The sequence below is a fragment of the Equus przewalskii genome, chromosome 2, assembly GCF_037783145.1.
Source record: "Equus przewalskii isolate Varuska chromosome 2, EquPr2, whole genome shotgun sequence".
NCBI lineage: Eukaryota > Metazoa > Chordata > Mammalia > Perissodactyla > Equidae > Equus > Equus przewalskii.
The window spans coordinates 120,528,626-120,548,128 of record NC_091832.1 but is presented as its reverse complement, the minus strand read 5'-3'; the positions used below and the strand labels follow the sequence as shown (position 1 = coordinate 120,548,128).

General features: G+C 38.2%; 1 protein-coding gene across 1 annotated transcript in view; it reads right to left on the bottom strand.

Moving 5' to 3' along the window:
- The window catches only part of TACR3 (tachykinin receptor 3), a 67,193-nt gene that overhangs the window by 33,306 nt on the left and 14,384 nt on the right, over window positions 1-19,503 (bottom strand). Inside the window, exons 2-3 of the mRNA XM_008533948.2 lie at window positions 15,005-15,193; window positions 13,140-13,290 (exon numbers count right to left, since the gene is read on the bottom strand). Of these exons, the coding sequence (XP_008532170.1) occupies window positions 13,140-13,290; window positions 15,005-15,193 (340 nt within the window). The remainder of the gene's footprint in view (window positions 1-13,139; window positions 13,291-15,004; window positions 15,194-19,503) is intronic.

Below are 19,503 nucleotides of genomic sequence, written 5' to 3'. Positions count from 1 at the left end.
ACAGTGTCACAGTTTTCTCAGCAATTGAGCCTTTCAATAGAATGTTTTTCATTTCCTCTCCCTCAGTCTTCATAGCTAATCAATCACCAAACCCAGGATTATTTTAAAAGTTTTTCACATTGAGTTCCCTTCCTATTTCACTTTTACCTTCTCTAGCTTCAACTTTCTTGCTTATGTATCTCTAAAGAAAGATAAACCTTTCCTATCTATCCCAGAGCATTATTATGAGTATAAAATAAAATCATGTATGGACTGTGTGCTATAAAATTTCTAGAAATGGGAAAATTTCTCATTATAGATTCTGAGGTAGTTACAGACTCCATTACTGCTCCCATGGCTCACCATCTTGTGCACTGTTGCTGTGCACATATTATGTATATTTCATATTCATTCATATCTTCATATTTACATAAGTCATGGACACAGAACGCTACCTATACGCAATGTGATGTTGCACGGAGTGGACACTAAGTATTAACACTTCCTGTGATTTGCCTTCCTGTCTCCTGTCCCATTAGCACTACTATGAAACACTTGCCCAAGCATGCATCAAGCACGTATTTTTCTTTTCCCAACTAGATGGGGCGGGTGTCGAATAAGGAGGTGAAGGGGTGGCTGAGACTGGAGAGAAAGCGTAGGGACTGAAGTCTTACAAACTGGAAGAAAAATAAGTTTTATCTTTGAGTGAAGGGGGCTCCGTGCTGAGTGAGCTCCAGTGTGGCCTTCCCATCCCTATCCGTGCACAATCCGTCATCTGCAGACAACAACAGAACTTGGTGACTTGCAAGGGGTCGAAGGCATGAGGGATAACTTTGTCTCTAACCAAATTAACTGCACAGAACCCATTAGAAAGTTTGCTATGAGGATTTTATGAGGTTTAAACAGAACCACTGTGCACAATGACTGTGCACATGAGACCTTGAATAAACATCTGATGGATCTCAGTCACGGACACTGCAGCTGGAAGAAAACTTAGAGGTAATGTAGCTCAATCTTCTCATCTTACAATTAACAAACTGAGCTGAGAGCAAAGTGGAGACTCAAACAGGACGATGCTGAAGTGCATCCCCGGGTCTGCAATCAGCCATCCTGAGTCCCAGGTCTCCTTCCCGTATCATGATGCCTTTCATCTCTTTTGTTTCATGTCATCACATCCACCACTCTCCTTCCTACTTCTCTCTTTCTCTCTGTCAGGCACGCACATAATGCTGTGCTCATTTGGTTTCACAAGTCTAGATTTTCTACAAATATAGCACAATTACATTTATGTCTGTCTACTGATATTTGGGAAGGGCAATTACTATTTTTAATAATAATTACTAAAATATTCTTATACATTTATAATATTTAATTATAAAATTAGTATTAAAATTATTATATAATGATAGTAATTATTTGGCAATGTAATTATTGTGGAACTGTTTTAGTTGTCGCAAAACCATTAATTAATATCAGTATGCTTTAGGGTGTTATATTAACTAATGAGAATTTGTTAGGGGGTGTTGTGTATAGTTTTATTCAGTATGTATTAAAACGAGCTTTAGAATGGTAAAAAAAAACTCATCTTAACTAAAAACAAAAATACTATATTTTGAGCTGATTTACAACTTTTAATGATGAAAAACAAATCTTAGTGCACATTTTTGTACATCTAAAATAGATGCCTCCTCAGTTTGGTAATTGCCTGCAGTCCCAGTTTACTGATGAACTGTTTTATATGAATTAATTTTTAAGTTTACTGCTGGAAAATAATTTTAAGTTAACTACTGTAACTGGGAAATATTTTTTTCTGAAAAATGATGTTGTATATTTTGGTTAGTTTAACTTACAAAAGCCTTTGACTCAGAACGCGTCAATAAACAATACAATGATATAATCCAATTGTACTACTGATAATTAAACAAAAAAGAAAAATAAGTAAAGGATTACTTTATCTTATTTACTTTCCCCCCCTTGAGCAAAGTACAGAAATGATCAATGTAATATGAAAGTTAAGAACACATTCTCCTGAATCAGACTTTCTGGGTTCAGATCCTGGCTCTGTCATTCAATAGACTAGATAGTCACTTTTCTTCATCTGTAAAATGAAAGCGACAATCATGCCTTCCTCGTGGTTGCCAGAGTTCCCTGGGCTGATCTATTTAAAGCACCTACATTGTGTCGGCACATGACAAGCACAATGGATGCTGGCTTATGTTTACAGAGCTGTCACAGCATCACCCTTTTTATTAGTGATCATAATTAGGTTTATTTTTGTCTCCCGAAGGGATGAAAGTATGGGCAGATTGAAATTGCATATTTATGCCCATTAGGTGCCAGACACTTCAATACATACATTATCTTGATTAGCCCTCATCAAAAAATTTCCAGAGAAGAGATAGAACTTTGGTATTTTACAAATGAGTAAAAGGAGGGTGAGAAGTTGAGTCAGAAACCAGTAACGGACAGTCCAGGAATCAGCCCAGCCTGCCCAATGTCACCGTTCATGTCTTGTTCCCATTAATACCGCACAGACGCATGCGTGTTAGTGTCAGGTATGACGTCAGAAACGTGAGGAAGTCATGATGGCACTTTTCTTGCAAAGAGAATCTTTACTTATGGCTCAAGCAAAAATAAGTGTATATGTGACGCAATATAGTTGAAATACCCACGACATGTAACGAGAACCGAGACTAGAGAACAAATATTCCAAACACCAGAATTCTATGACAAAAAGTTAAAGTAAATGAACCTGAACTTTTTTCAGGACTCAGTGGAAGAATTTCTAATTTTCTCCAATTCTTATTACATTATTACAACAAATGAGAGTAAAGGCCAACTGTGTAACAACTACTTGGTTTATTGTTCTTACGTCTTTCCAGAAGAGCCTTGGTGAAAAATATAGTAGCCACTACCAACATGTGGCTATTTAAACTTAAATTTATGTAATAAAATCAATTAAATTTTGTTTCTTGTGTGCAGTATTCATTCAGTGGCTGCAGGTGGATAAATGGCTACCACATTGGACAGCCCAGACACAGAACATTTCCATCTCTGAAGAAATTTCTGTTGGACAGCCTGTTGTAGAGAAAGTCAGGACGTATAATGGAATGACCAGGGAGGAAATTCTAATGGGCAAGAGATTGGCTAAGGGTGGCTGCCAGCTCTTTGCAGTTCAATGTAACGGGAAGAACGGTCATCTTGTATTTCCCAGGGCTGGGGAACTCTGCTGGCACAATCACCAGCTGTACGAGTTTGGTCAACTTTCATCTTCCCGAGCAACAGTTTCCTGATTTGTTAAGTGAAAGAAAACAATTCCCACCAGGCCTGCCTCCCAGGAACACTGTGAAGATCAGCACAGACAACATGTGAGAATGCATGTTGTCTAAGACAAGTGATGCTCAGGCGTGAGGTGTCATTCTGAATCTGGTCCTTTGCACTAATTCTCTAAAGAAACACAACCCTAAAAACTTTTGTCCAAGATTCACTTCCAAGTTCTACCACTTATTAATTTTGTAAGTTTGAAACTCAGTTTTATTCTTCTGTAAAACAAGAAAAATTTACATAGATACTGCGAGAATTAAATAAGATACATGTGGAATTTATCTACAAACTATGACTCACTATAAAACGTAGGTCAATATTATGTTTAAAAAGTTAAATAGCCAGTTATATACCTCTTATCTACCACATGATGCTTTCTGATCTCAAGAATCCTGGCAAATAGATTCACAGTAAATGCCTAAAGCAATGCCATTTACCGAGAACACTCTTATGTGCCAGGCGTTTTTTGAAGCACTTCACATGTATCACCTCAGTTAATCTCTAAACAACCACAGGAGCTTGCATGATCTTTATTTTCATTTTATAGGGACTGCAACCTCTCTGAGGCTCACATGGGTCATGTTGCCCAAAGTGTAGGCCATGCTTAGCATTTGAACTTGGCAGACTGAGAGTCTCTGTCCCCAGTGTTCACATGCACTGGCCTAAGACCAACACGAAAGAACGCCATCCGTTTACGCACTCACCAGCCCATCCCATGCCTTCCTTACTAAATCTCCATTGTTGTCCACTTCTCTCAAAGTTAATACATATGAGCTAATTCCATCAACAAAAATAGTTTTAAAATAGACAAAATGACTTGATAAATTTCATATGTAACTATAAGTAAGAAAAGCTAAGAAAATTCTGGGGAAAAAAAGAATAAATAGAGGTGGAGAACTGCCCTGTCAGGTATTAAATACATTATGAACTTCACTATCTGGCCAGCGTGGTGACAATGCATGGACAGCCAGATGGAATGGAACAGAAAGTCAACTGAGGTCCAAACACATTTAAGGATTTAAAATATGATAACTGTGAGATTTTAAGTTAGTGTTGGGAAAGATGGGTTACTCAATAAATGGTGGTAGGTACAACAAGAAAACATCTTAAAACCGAAGTCTCATCCCACAACTTATATAAACAAACTTCAGACAGATCTAAGTTTTAAATAAAAAACACATTGTGAAGACACTGGAAGAGTTTGATTCAATTCAATTGATCCATATAGACAGTGATTTTATAAAATACACAACAATTGATACTATTCTTGTGTGTGTGCCTGTGTACGTGTGTGTGTGTCCTGAAGTATGAAGTGTAAGATGGAGGTTCAGTTTCATTTTTTTGCATGTGGCTGTCTAGTTTTCCCAACATTATTTATTGAAGAGACTGTCTTTTCCCCATTGTATGTTCTTGCCTCCTTTATTGCAGATTAATTGACTAAATAAACGAGGGTTTATTTCTGGTTCTCTATGCTGTCCCATTGATCTGTGCGTATGTTTTTATGCTAAAACATACTGTTTTGATTACTATCGCTTTGTCACACTGTTTGAAATCAGGGCGCATGATGCCTCCAGCTTTGTTATTCCTTCTCAAGTTTGCTATGGCTATCCAGGGTTTTTTGTGGTTCTGTGCAAATTTTAGGATCATTTATTCTATTTTTGTGAAAAATGCTATTGAATTTTGGTAAGACTTGCGCTGAATCTGTGGATTGCTTTGGGTAGTATGGACATTTTAACAATCTTGATTCTTCCAGTCCATGAGCACTGAATATATGTCCATTAATTCGTGTCTTCAATTGTTTCATCAATATCCTATATTTTTCAGTGTACAGATGTTTCACATCCTTGGTTAAATTTATTCCTTTGATAGAATTGTAATTGAGATTTTTTTCTTAATTTCTTTCTGATGGTTTGTTATTAGTGTATACAAACACAATAGATTTCTGTATATTGATTTTGCAGACTTGTAGATTTCATATACTGAGCTTAATTTTCCTGCAAGAAACCCGTGACGCTTGGACCTGATCCCAGTCTTTCCTGCGCCTATGACTGGGAGTGAGAAATATTATGGGTAATCCACAGAGAAATCTTTCAAGTGACTGCCAAGCATCAAGATACTTCCTCGTAAAGCACTGTCTTTTCTTACCTTTGTACAAATGAATAAACACTTCCATTTCTCGAGTACTACTGGAAAACCAGAAAGAAAGATACAGAAATCTTTCTAAGCTTATCAAAATGACTCCTACCCGCTGCCACCCACAGAGCCAGGAGAAGACTGAATCGAGGGTCTACAGAAAGTGGCCTTTGCAAGCAACGCCTCACTCAGGGGCAGGAGGCACTCCTGGTGGTGGGCTGTAGCTCGGGCGGGGTGGAAGTCGGACCAAGGGAGCAAATAGCTTTTGTTTTCTTTCAGCTTCACTGTTTCAATTAGAAATATGTTAATATTATTCACATTGATCAGAAATTTCAGGTGTTTTTGCTACTGTCCTTTGATTTCAGTGCTTTTCCTTTAAGACAATAGCTTTTTAAAGACCCAACTGGATAAATTTTTGTCATATCATGATGGGCCAAAATCTTTACACAATTTCAGAAATATAAAAAACAGGTATGTCCTAATAGTGTTCATTTGTTCATCAGCCAAAATACAACTTTTCTCAAAATGTCTGAATGAAAAATAGTTGGTAAATAATCCTGAATGTCTATACAAAAGTGCTTACAATACTTACTTTTCATTATTGGGGAGATATTTTGTGATACATGACAGAAACTTAAAAAGATGTTTTATGATTCTTGACTTTCATTTCCCTAGAAAATCCACTACTAAAATGTGGGTTTTATACCTAGGTGATAATATACATTTTTAAAGGAAAGGAGAATACACGAGAGTGTATTTTTTAATATGGGGACATTTTAAAAAGGACCTATGGTTTATGACTAACAATATGAATAATAATATTATTATGACAAATTATTGGGGAAAGATGCATGGAAATAAGTGGGAATGTGTCATGAAGGCGCGGAGGGAGGGAGGGGCATGAAGACAGTGAGTCGCACGGCACCACTCACAAGTCTGTACGGACATCGGGCGTCTAGGTCACACGGATAACGTCAAGACTTTTACTGTGATGACGTAAGTGAAGTACATAAAGATAAAGAAATCGGTTTTGGGGAAACAGTCAGACAGAAAACTTTCGTTTTTTCACAAAGCCAGCATTTCAGCAGATTTTCAATTATCTGAACATTTACCACTGCTGACGCTACACAGAGAGTTCTCTTTCAGAAAAATGTGTCCGTATTGTGTGACTTTATGTGTGATGGCTGGGTAGTCAAAGGAAGACAAATGTTCAGAAATAATTCAGATTAATAGCACAAAAATGTGATGTAAATATTAAAACACAGAGAAGGAGATGTGCTGTCAAATTCTTGATTCACCTTGGTTTACTGGATATCTTCCAAGGGAATATTAGTTATTCTCTAACATTAGGATATCAGTTTATAGGCTAATTCTGAAAAATTGAAAATAACTTTTTCCCCCTGTGGTTGAGCTGTTGTTGTTACTTTGGTTAAGTGTAATCATAGGAAATTTGCAATTTATATTTCTTGTTAAATTAATGCACAGAAAAAACAAGCAACGCTAGGCCACTTGGAAACTGATTTTATCCCTAATGTAATTTATATTCACTAGAAATCTTGATAAAATCTACGACCACATTAAATACAAATTTTTGGTTAATTTTTTATTGCCCTGGAGTAGATTCCAAGTCCCACTGACCCTGTTGGCTGCAGAGCGGAGTCCTGCCCCGTCTGTCTGCGCCATCCTCTCACATTCCGGCGCTGTATCAGACACTGCTCCACTGCTTTTCATAGGGTTTTCATGGCCAAATTTTCAGACGCAAATTGCCAGGTCCTCCTTCCTAGTCTGTCTTAGTTTGGAAGCTCTGTTGAAACCCATCCACCATGGGTGACCCTGCTGGTATTTGAAATACCAGTGGCATAACTTTCAGCAGCACAGCAGCAGGCAGCCACCACCAAATGGCAACCAGCTGAGGGGTGGTGTGGGTCCCTGACCAGAAACGCAGCCCAGGATGCAGCAGTGAGGGGGAACATTAACCTCTAAACCGTCAGGGCTGGCTCCTGATTAATTAAAAAGAGGCTGTGGGGGACTGGCATTGGCCACCCCAAGATATGTCTCTGGCATGAGAGTTATTTGGGGCTGGTTACTTTTAACAAACTGAAGATGGGAAGGGGGCTCTGAGGAGTGGAACTTGCTTGCCCTTTGTTAGGAGAGATTTGCATTGTAAAGGAAATCTCCATCTGTAAAGTTGTCTCCCTCTCTGTACCAGGAAGAAGGGGGGTGACCTTATCTCTAGAAACTCCTATCAATACAGAATACAAGGACTTACATCTGCATAATAGTCTTATTCCTGTTTATTGTGCTTGTCTGGTAACCTCCTGTAACTGACTCCCCCACCCCCAACATCCTCCTTTGTCTTTAGCTGAATATGATATTTAAGGTAGGGGCTTCAGCCATTTTGGCAAGTTGCCAGAGCCTCCCATGTATACATGTTATAAACGTTTGTTTAATTTTCTCCTGCTATTCTGTCTCATGTGAATTTAATTCATTCTCTGGCCAGATGAACCCAGAGAGGGTAGAGGAAATGGCTTCCTCCCCTACAAGGCAAAGTGAGAGTCAGATAAACATGTCTGGACATGAGTCTGCATTCAATTTTAGGATCTCCATAGTGAAAAAGGTAGAAAGTGGCATGAGAAAAAGGAACATCAGCATGAATTGAGCACCTGCTATGTGAAAGGCACAGTGCTAGGTGGAGAATCACAGGACTTTAATTCTAAATGCCCTTCTTCAAGCCTCCACCATTTTCAGTAAACAGAGACTAAGAAGGTTAAAGAGGTGCATCACAGATCACATCTGGACAGGCCAAGAACTAGAACACAGGTCACTGACACGCAGACTCCACTCAGGTCATCATGGGATCAAGACCTTACAGCACGCACAGCCTACCATGCACGGCACTGCTCTCCTGGCCTTCCTGGTTCCTGATTCACTCATCTGATATTCTGCCTCTATCTGTAGGTTTATTTATCATGGACACAGAATTGATATTCTTCTAACTGATCAATTTTGAACAAGCTGGTGCTGAGGACAGAGCTCTGCGGATGCCCCTGGAACCCTCCAACTACACTGACATCATTCTCTCTCAGCACACGTGGAGTGTCTGCATTCAACCAACAGTAATGCAACTTGCAACTAGTCCAGTTTTCTTTACCTGATACATGAAGATATCGCAAGACTGCAAATGTTTTTCCTGATATCAGAGAAACTTAGTCTATGGTATTTCCATAATAGGAACTTCTAAATAACCTTGATGAATGAGTTGAGGTTGCTATAACTATTCTCATTGTCTTCATTCTCTATCTAGCCACCATTTCTTTTTCTTATAGATGAATTTAATGATTATAATCATTTAAATATTAGCTATGCTTTATGTCCAACTCAGGTATTTATTAATTAGTAAAATTTATTTCTTCCCATCTTGCTAATCACTGGCCTTCTAGCATTTATGTTTTAGATATTCCAAGATGCCAGCAGACTCACACAAATACTTTGGGATATGTTTTGTCATTGCCAAGAATCTTAATATCATTTATAAGAGAATGTCACTACCTTTTTTTCACCCAAATTGCTAAGAAAATAATCTTAATTTATGAGAATACTATGCGGGAAAGATGGATGGCACGTCTTCTGTTCCCAAGGTGAATGAGTTCAAGGTGTGGCCATGTGGACTTAGCTGTAGACAAGACCCTGCTCAGGGAAGTGTTACAATGGCCTAGGAGACAGGACCCATGTCTTCCTTCTAGACAGTGAGGGAAACAGGGTGATACTGGCAAGAGTGAAAAAAATTAAAGGGCATATTTGATTTCTTTAACCTATAATCCTAAATATGAGATGTTAGCATTCTGCTCATTTCCTCCTCATGCCTTTGATTTTAATCTGGAAGAGCAATAAGGAAGTGGATTCGCGAAATTTTAGGTTCCGATCAGATCTACTACTCTGGAATGGAATTTTTAAACTGCAAATGTACTTTAAATGAGCTTGAAAGTTGAGCACTAAATATTAAAATATGACTTTTCATATGTCAATATATGGTATATTAAATAGAGAGATATGATTTCTGATTTTGTTGCATAATTGTTATGACATACATAGTATTTTAGTCAAGGTTTTAATAATTAGCCAAAATCTGTGACTTATCTACCAATAAGTAGAACAAAGTAGACAAGAATTGGTTTCTTTCTCTAGACACTAAATTATTCTCACACCGGAATGCAAGCATTAATGTAACAAGCTCAGCAAACAGAATAATGTTAGAAAAGTAAAATTCCGAAAAATAATTTAAATTTTCTACTTGAATATTATAACAATGTACAGAATGGTACAGATTTCCTGAAGGAGAGCTTTGACAAGAATATTAACCAAATACCCCCCAAAATAGAACCAACTTGCCAAGGCTTTTGGGATTGGGGCTATTCACTGGTATTTTATATTTTGCTACTAACTGAAGATACCCTATCTAAAATGCAGGGATTCTTAAGTCAGCCACTTTCTTACATTAAAGAGATGTTATTATTTCAATATGCATATTTAAAAAGATTTATATTTAAAGTCAATGGGTAGATAACATACAGCATTTTCAAATCCAGAACATTTATTATAAATTAAGGATAACTTTGGTTGTGTTATGAGGTATTCAAAGTGCTTTGGAATTGTAAAATACACTACACAAGAGTTTATTAATGTGCTTGCTAACATTCTTTTGAAATACTAGTTCTATACATGTGACTGAAATGTCAGACAATCCTACAGATTGCCTTCTAGAGCTTAGTAAGCTGCTTGGAGCCATAAACTTTCATACTGATTTTTAGGTTCTACGTTCTGTTTTTTGTGAGGATGATTTGCCCTGAGCTATCATCTATGCTAATCTTCCTCCATTTTGTATGCGGATGAGTAGAGTAGATCCACACCCAGGATTTGAACCTGGAACTCGGGCCACCAAAGCAGAGCATGCGGAACGTTAATCACTCAGCCATGGGGCCAGCCCCTCTACACTCTCATTTTAATGATGAGGAAATATTTCTAGAGGTAGTAACTTATTTCTCAGGACTAACATTTGGTCTTTTTACCTGGTGCTGGTCAGAACCACTGGTATTATTTTCAAACTATGCATATACATAGGTGGGACATACACAAAAACTGAGTGGGTGGTTGATCCTAAATTATCTGAAAGCTTCATGTTAGTTTACTTTCCAGATATGCTGGGTGCTATGTAGCTTAGACGTGTAATTTATTTGTACTGTCTGTTCTTCAGAGAACTTAATCTACAAGACTTGAAATTGAGCACAATTCCTAAAGATTGTGGGAGAAAGAGAAATGGAATCAATGCTTCTCAATAGTTGCAAAGATCTCAGTGGTTTGACTAAAACTTTTTGGTTTTGATTTATTCTTGCTCACGTGTCTTTGGGGGCTCAACAACACCCACTATTCTTTTACTACCAGGAGGCTGACTCCGAGCTGATTCCCGGCAGCAATGATGAATTTGCACTTTTGTAACAAATCCTCTCTAGTTTCATCTCTCAGATCTGATCTGTGATGTCAAAGGTGCTTCTCCAGGAGACAGCAGGTAATTAAATGGCGCATCCAGTGTAAGATTTATGTCTTTGATCTAAGTAGTCATATTAACATATGAAAACAGAATAATTACTAAAAACAAGTGTATTCCAAACCATACCAAACAATATCTTAATTTTAGACGAAAAGAAAGAAATTAAGAGAAGAGCTAAGTGTATTTTGAAATTTTAAACATTTGGACAAAGTGAGTTACTTCTGAGATACTGACGGTCAGGTCAATAAGAGACCATGAAAGAAATCCAAGGACAAGTTGATTTATTATGAGAAGTCCATGACATCCAAGTCATTTTGCATTATTTCAACTCAGAATGCAGTCTGAGAGAAAGATATACTGACCGGAAATTTCAAATGTCTTACTCTTTTGAAATACTCCAGAAGGGCCACACTCTCCTTTGAATTGATATTTATACTTTGAAATTGTAGAGTAATAAAATCAAAAGGGGACATTTATGGCTTACTCTCATCAGGTATGTAGGGACAATAGCAAAAACAGTCCCTCGTGCTTCTGTTCCCTCTGAGAATCAAAAATAAAAGGAATGCTCAGATTAAATTTTCATTTCTTGCTAGAAAAATATTGTGTGTATATGAAGAAAAAAGAACTACAAACTACAACTACTTGACTTATTTTAATCCGTCTAAGAGTGTAGAGGAAATTTTTTAAGAATGCTAAACCTATAAGAAAGAAATAAAAGACAAGAAATCAAGTGGGTCGCAAAGACAGAAATTATTTTGAAATACATAGACCATCACATCGGTTATTTAATGTGGTGATGACTAAGACACAGCTATGAGGAAATATTCCCCAAAAGAGTATCCTGCAATATGAGCAGGATGTCAGGGAATGAGGGTTGAAATTACAGAGGAGAAAGAGAGATTTTCATATAAGACATGTTACTGAAGTTCTCCAAGTTTTAGAATTTTTTTTAGGTGCCAAAGGCATAGTCTGTGTTCTTTGTTTCTAATGTAGTTTTTCTAAAAGAGAAATAAAATGAAATTATATATATTATAGACAGAAATAAGTAAATTACTGTGAAAAAGATAATGCTTACTTTCAGTTATCAAATACTAGAGACCATCATCAAATGTTAGCTGAACATAAGTCATGTCTACCATTATTTGCCAATGACAGAAAAAAATATATTAGTATTAAAATGAAGTCAATTTTCTACATTAAATTTTTAAAACTTGATCATGGTTAAGAGAGTGTTTGTCGACAAGTGGTTTTAAAATTGAGGATTTTTAAGAGAAGTCTACATGGTTGGTAGTAGTGCTACATAAATGAATGAATCATAAATGGAGTAAATAATAATTGGCATAATCAATGTGACTTGTACCCTTGGAAAAATCTCTCTGGTTTGCATTAGTCGCACATCAACTAGAGAGAGGAAGATGGAAAAGATGACTCTAAGATTCCTTTTAACTCCACAAATTTATAAAAATCTTGCTCACTGAGTCACATAACGGTAGTCAGAAGAAAATCCTAATGAAAATAGTAATCCTAGTAAAATGCCAATATAATAATTTTTAGAGGTCTTGTTTAATGTGAATTGTTCAAAAGAGGTCTTTTCGTGTCACCCAACAAGTTGTCAAGGAGTATTAACGCAGCTCTCGTCTCTGAGTTGGACTTTGCAATGGCGGTGTAGAAACCAGGTGGGGAGAGAGCTCGGAGGGGAGGAGGGACAGACAGACAGATATCAGGGAATTACAGCACCTATGAGAAAGGAGACACCATTCCGGGGATGGAGGAAGCTTCTGGAAGGTTATAGAGTAGATCGGAGGGGTTCTGTCCAATAAAGGACAGTGATAGCTAGAGCTGCAGAAATATAGTCAACTGGAATTCCATCAAGTGAGATTTTAGACTTTTCAGGTGGAATAACTGAGAATACTCTGAAAAAGGTAGTAAGTCCTGCTGTGAGGAAGCGACTCTTCTGTTACAGTCTTCTGTACGTGGACAGTGGCTTATGGAAGACAGAAGAGAGTAAACGAAAAAATTGATAAAAAACAAAGAAAAGACAAAAAAAAACCCTCAGTAGTAAAGTATCAAATCATTTTATATTAAAATGCCATAGCGAGTTCTCCCTCAGTGGTGTGCTGCAGCTGACACAACGCTAGCTAATTCTGTGGGACGGTACCTTCCTTTTGGCTTTCAGCTGCTCATGGTACTTGTCACAGGTGTCTCCCGGGATCTCTCCTCCCCAGAGAGTGATTCCGACCATGGTGTATGTGATGCCCATGACGAGCAGTGGGAAGCAGTACACCAGCACAATGACAACGACATGGTACCTGCAAGAGACACGAAGGGTATCTTGACGGGAAATATGGGGACTCCGAATTCATTCTACTGAAAATGCACACATTATTTCCATATTTTCTCTTAGGCCTCATTTCACAAATCCATCAAAATATGCTGTTGTCACTACAGTTGTCCTGATGCTTACCAGTCGATCTTTGTCAATCTTTACTTCGTATCTGAAAGCCACAGCTGAGCTGCAGTGACCATTTAAACATGCATCCCCTGGCCTAGAAGTTTAGGATGAATGCCTTTCCTCTGCTCGGTAACTGTGGAGCCAACCTAACCCAATGCATCATCAGAGGAAAAGCCATGGGACAGAATAAACTCACCCACTCACACATATTTTTTCTAAGTAAGACTCTATATATCCCTGTAATATCACCCATATCTGAAATGTTAGTTTTCACCCAAATGAAAAAAAAAAAATGTAGCTAGATTCTCTGAGCCACATTGGACCCACAAGCTATTTGTAATTTTAAAAATCAGGTAAAGATATTTACATGCATTTTTCCAAAGTCATAGCACCTTGGTTATATTATTAATTTACCAAATAAACACATCAAAAGGGTTAGTCACACCAAAGTGATGATACTATAAATTATTAAAATAAATTCTAGGATTTCACTGCTTTCAATCAAATTATAGGGATGCAGTTAAGGAGGAAAGGATGGCAACCAATAATGTGACAGCCCGACTGGAATTTTGTGAACTTCTGCATGGCTCCCAACATCTGAGGAAGCTGTGAGGTAGGTAAAGAGTCAGTGGGCCAGTCTCCTCACACCTGTGTCTTTTTGTAAAAGGATCTTAAGCCCCCTCACCTTCCCGGTTCCTGATCAAATAAGGAAGCCATTTAGTCAACAAAAATTTTAATTTTACTACTATGATGAATTTTGTTATCATATAGATGTAAGATTTATTAATAATGGATGGAATGCATTTCTCAGTAGTGTAGCTGCAGCCTGCCTTTCCTTCAACAAATAGTCCCTAATATTTTTCTTTAAAAATCTGGATTCTGGGTAGAGCAGAGTTTGATAAAATGGCTGCTTTAAAAGATGACCATTATATTTGCATCATTCGTTATTTTTAACGAGAAAAATAGGTCACTAAATAAGATTTTTACTGAAAATTTAAATGATCAGAATAAAAAAAATGCAAATAATTGCACAATTAGGATACTTTTCTTTTGCTTTTCTTAAAGTGGGTCCAAAATATGAAATACCAAATTCTACCATATACACAGCATTCCTATTTCCTTTCCAAGCTGGAGTCTAAATTTCTTTAACTCTAAAATAATGGAATGCAGCCAAGAAGGCACCAGGGTGCCCCGCCCGTCAGCCAGCTTCTTACTAGAGCCCTGGGCACCTCTGGGCCTCAGGCCTCCGTCCTCACTCGCTTCTCAACGACAATCCGCTTCCCTCTGTGCCCTGCTCTCGTCTCCAGGGATCGCCTCGCCTCCTCCAGGAGGCTCTCCAGGGTGCCCCTTGGAAAAGCCATCACATTTTCCCGATTAGAAACCTTTGTAACTTAGACAAACCTATGGACAACATCACACTGCATTATGGCATTTTCACATGTCTCTTTCCCTAAATAGTCTGAGCCCTTGAGGGGAATATCTGTGTCTTATTTGCTTAATTGTTGCTCCCCACCTGTAGCTCCTTAAGTGTTCAATAAACTGAATTGAAAATCATAAGAGAATTAACTTACGTGAAGTGCTGTTTGGGACCTTCTGGCCATTGCACGTAGCAAAGGGTACGGCCAGGCATGACTTTAGTTTTGGAGTAAAGACACTGAGGGAAGGCAAGTAGAAACGCGAGGATCCAGATGCTTCCAATGACGATCTTGGTCGCTGTGGCTGACAGTCTGGGTTTCAAGGGATCAATAATGGCCATATACCTACATAAAACAAACAAAACCGCTTTGTTGGCTGTCTTGTTAGTGGAATTTAAAATGGAGTTTCAATGTTCAGGGTCATCTCTCTTCTGGTAAACAAGTGGATAAGGGTTTTGCCTGTGCAGAGGCAGCCTAGAACATTGATCATGGCATTGTCTTAGGAATCAGGCAGATACAGGTTGAAATCCTATTCTGTCATGTATGTAACCTTTCTGAACCTTAGTTTCATAATTTTTAAAATAGAAATAAGAACACCCACCTTTTAGGGTGAAGTCAAGACCAATAAAAATAATGTAAGTGAAAGGTGTCACTTCTCTGGTGCTGTGCCTAACAATTATCAGAATTCATAAATGTCATCTGAATGGAACTGGAAAGATGAATAAGAAGTGCTTAAACATACGGATTCCGTACCTTAAGACCTCCATTTTTAAAAGAAGCTTCTAGAGAACTAATATGGATAATACCTACACAACTGACAAAGAGGAGGAACCCCTCTGAAGGATATTGCCCCCGTAGCCATTTCACAGCAACAAAAGACAAGGTCAGGATTCAGGTGAGTATGAGTAAAACAAGTGTGACTGAGCCTACGCCTTCCTGTGACCCCAACACTGAGCCCCCACTTGTCACGAAAACCTTCCCAGTGTCCGTCTGTGTAACTGTGTGTGACATGATTGTTTTAGGAGGACATATTTGAGGCTCTAGAAAACACACTTACATATGATTTTGAAGTGCAACTTTTTAGGAAATTGGAAACTCTCTGAATATGTTAACAAAAGTCTAGCTTTATTCACTTGGTAAAATAGTATTAATATGTTTGCAAGAATCAATTTCCAATTTTAAATCGGATAATATGGCTGTTTGCCAAATTCTGGCTAATATTCAGAGCAGAGAATAATATATACCAAATTAATTCTATTTTTGCATTTCTATCAACAAAACACGTTACTTAAATTGTTTTATTTTTACTCTTGGCTAGTTTGTGTTTCTCAGATATATTTTGATTTATACAAAATTTCAAAGGCAACACTTTCATCAGAGAATTAATATTACTTAAGGCTAAAATATTTTAAGAATAAATATTTAGAATAAATATTTCAAAATAAGGATAATTCATTAATTTGTGTACTGCTCTTTGTTTTTATAACTATTAGGCAGAATTAGGTCTCCAGTAGTTATACTGGAGCTTATTTATATATTATTCATAATATGAACTTTAGTCATAATTTACGTAAAGGAAATATTCTTAATTTATTATGTATGAGAGGCACTAGGTAAAAGTGAAGGTTAAATGTAAATTAATACTTTGGTTCAGGAAAAAGTAAATCATACAAAGAAAATGAAACACACACGTGTGAAACTGAAACATGCTTAAAGTCCACCTTTCATGAAGATAATAATAGTAACATCCTAAATTGCTAACCACAACCAGGCAATTTATCATACATTATATATATTTAATATCAGGAATAATCCAATCAATCAAATAATATTATTATCTCTATTTTACAGAAAAGAAAACTGAGGCTTAAAGAAACTAAGTAAATTGATCAAAATGACCTAGATGGTAAGAGCTGGATTAAACCATTCCTGCAATTCTTCAAACTCCAGGTAGATACAGATTATGGCTTTGAATATAACCATTCGTGTAAGGAATTGTGGAAAAGAAAGAAAAATATATGAGGTAGACGCCTTCCAAAGAAACTGAAGTCGCATTTTGCCTCTGAATCCAAAAGCATTTATGTGCAACATCAAAGAAAAGTCAAACGTTAGAGGCAACGAACGTCGCTGGGCTTCTGTCCCCACTGCTGCTGATCCTGAGCCAGCGGAGCGTTCCTCTGCTACACTGAAGCTTTGCTTCATGGGTGTTCCCAGGGTCAAGCACAGCACTTAGCAATAAATGTTGTTGTACTAAACTGGATATCCTCAACTCTGTCATAATCTTTTGCTATTTTGCTTGCCCTGGATATTTATTAATGCAATTTAGATGTTTAGACAGTTGATTTTTGAAACTAAAAAGAGAAGCTGAGTGACATGAGCAGGGTTAGATTCTTGTACAGCTACTGTAGCACTGATAATTCAAAATAAACTGAAAATTTCTTATTCAGGTTTTAGCCAATTAGCCTAATATTAGAGAAATTATTTCCTGAAAGGTAGAATATTGTTTTACTTGAATTATATGGAAACAATCAATTTATGTTCTCACTAACACTTTTGTGAATGTAGAAATTTTGAAACTTCAAACTGACATTTGTGCCATTTCTGGTCTGATCTATTATTCATTCATTCAGCCGAACATTTATTGAACGCCTGCTGTGCTATTCCAGACACTGCAGTGATGCAACAGTGAGGACAAAGGGTCTTCACAGAGCTCACAGTCCAGTGAAGTAGATGGACACTGATCAAACAACTTCACCCATATATGTACAATTACAAATATGGTAAGTGTTGCAAAGACAAGGTGTACGGCCACGGGAATGCATCTACTGGGAAACGTACTTAGATTGTGGTCAGTCTTTCCTAAGAAAACTCATTCTGGGTTGAAACTTGGAAGGGTGGCTGGGCAAGGTGGCAGAAGGTGAGGGCTGCAAAGATTTCTGGGGAACAAACACTGTGTGAAAAGCTCCTTGTTAATGGTGGGTTTTATGGGTTGAATTTTTCCCTCTAAAAAAGTTATGTTGAAGTCCTAACTCCCCACTATCACAGAATGTGACTTTTTTTGGAAATAGAGTCTTTATAAAGATAATCAAGTTAAAATGAGGTCATTAGAGTGGGCCCTAATCCAATATGACTGGTATAAAGGAGGAGTTTGGAAACAGAGAGAAACACGTGGAGAGCACATGTGAAGACAGAGGGATGAGGGATGCATCCACAAGCCAAGGAATGCCAAAGACTGCCAGCAAACCCCCAGGAGCCAGGAAGAGGCAAGGAAGGATTTCCCAACAGCTTTCCAGGGGAGCACAGCCCTGCCAACACCTTCCTTTCAGACTTGCAGCTTCTGGGACGTAAGAGAACCAACTTCTGTTGTTGGAGGTCACTCAGGCTGTGGTACTTGGTTACTGTGGCCCCAGGAAACCCATAGGAGTGGTAAGATTTGGAGAAGCACTGTGCGCCTGGGTAATTAAAGACCGCTGCAATCAAATACAGAAAGTGAAGGGGACAGGGTTTGAGAAGTTGTAGCACAGGTCATAGTCTCGTCCTATGGAAGGTGATTCAATCAGGGGAGGAGAATAATCAGATTTTAGTCTGGAGAATGGACTGAAGCAGGAAGAAAACAGGGGCAGGAAAGCAGATACCCTGGCTACTGGTTTGGTTTGGGTGAGAGATGGCTGGTTGGGATAGGGGTAACCACTGGAGGCTGAATTACGCTAAGGGTTTGAGGAAAATAAAGAAATGCTGAAATCCTGTGGAAAGGGAGAGACATTTGGCCAAAGAAATCGGTGGAGTTGCCAGGTACTGCTGAAGACCAGCCTGAGCCCAGCCATCAGGAATTCACTGTGCATCCATACTCCTGCCCCGTGACTCCGGCAGACATCCAACAGTGGGCGTGGAGAAAGGCACCTTAGGCTCATCCAGATAAACACCCTCTGGGATCTGGCTCCATGGCCAAGTGGTTAAGCTCGCGCACTCTGCTTCAGCGGCCCAGGGTTTTGTTGGTTCGGATCCTGGGCACGGACATGGCACCACTCATTAGGCCACGTTGAGGTGGTGTCCCACATGCCACAACGTGAAGGACCCACAACTAAAATAAACAACTATGTACTGGGGGGATTCGGGGAGAAAAAAGTAGAAATGAAAAAGAAGAAGACTGGCAATAGATGTTAGCTCAGGTGCCAATCTTTAAAAAAAAAAAAAAAGACCCTCTGGACCTGGAGAAGAAATGATCAAATCCAAGATATAATCTCACTCAGATGACTGCTGGTACTCTACTCTTCCTCCAAAAAAATGTGTGTCTTCGATGTGATCACATTAGCTTTTCCTAGAATTTAGTCGAGCTTCTCACTGCCATTTTCCCCTCAACAACAGACTCTCGAATGCGTTAGGGTCTCCTCAGATGGCTACTTCACAAGGACAGCTAGCATTGGGTTCTGCACTCGTGCACTTAGCATATCACCTGAACGAGTGTCAAAGTCACTTTTCATCATCTCCTGGAGAGCTGAATTGTCGGAAGCGTCCACAGGACGCTCTTATTTGTGGTAATCAAGATAGTACAGGACTGGCATAAAAATAGACATGTAGATCGATGAGACGGAAATACCAAGGGTCAGGAAAGAAACACTTAACATTTATTCAATTGATTTTTGACAATTGTGCCA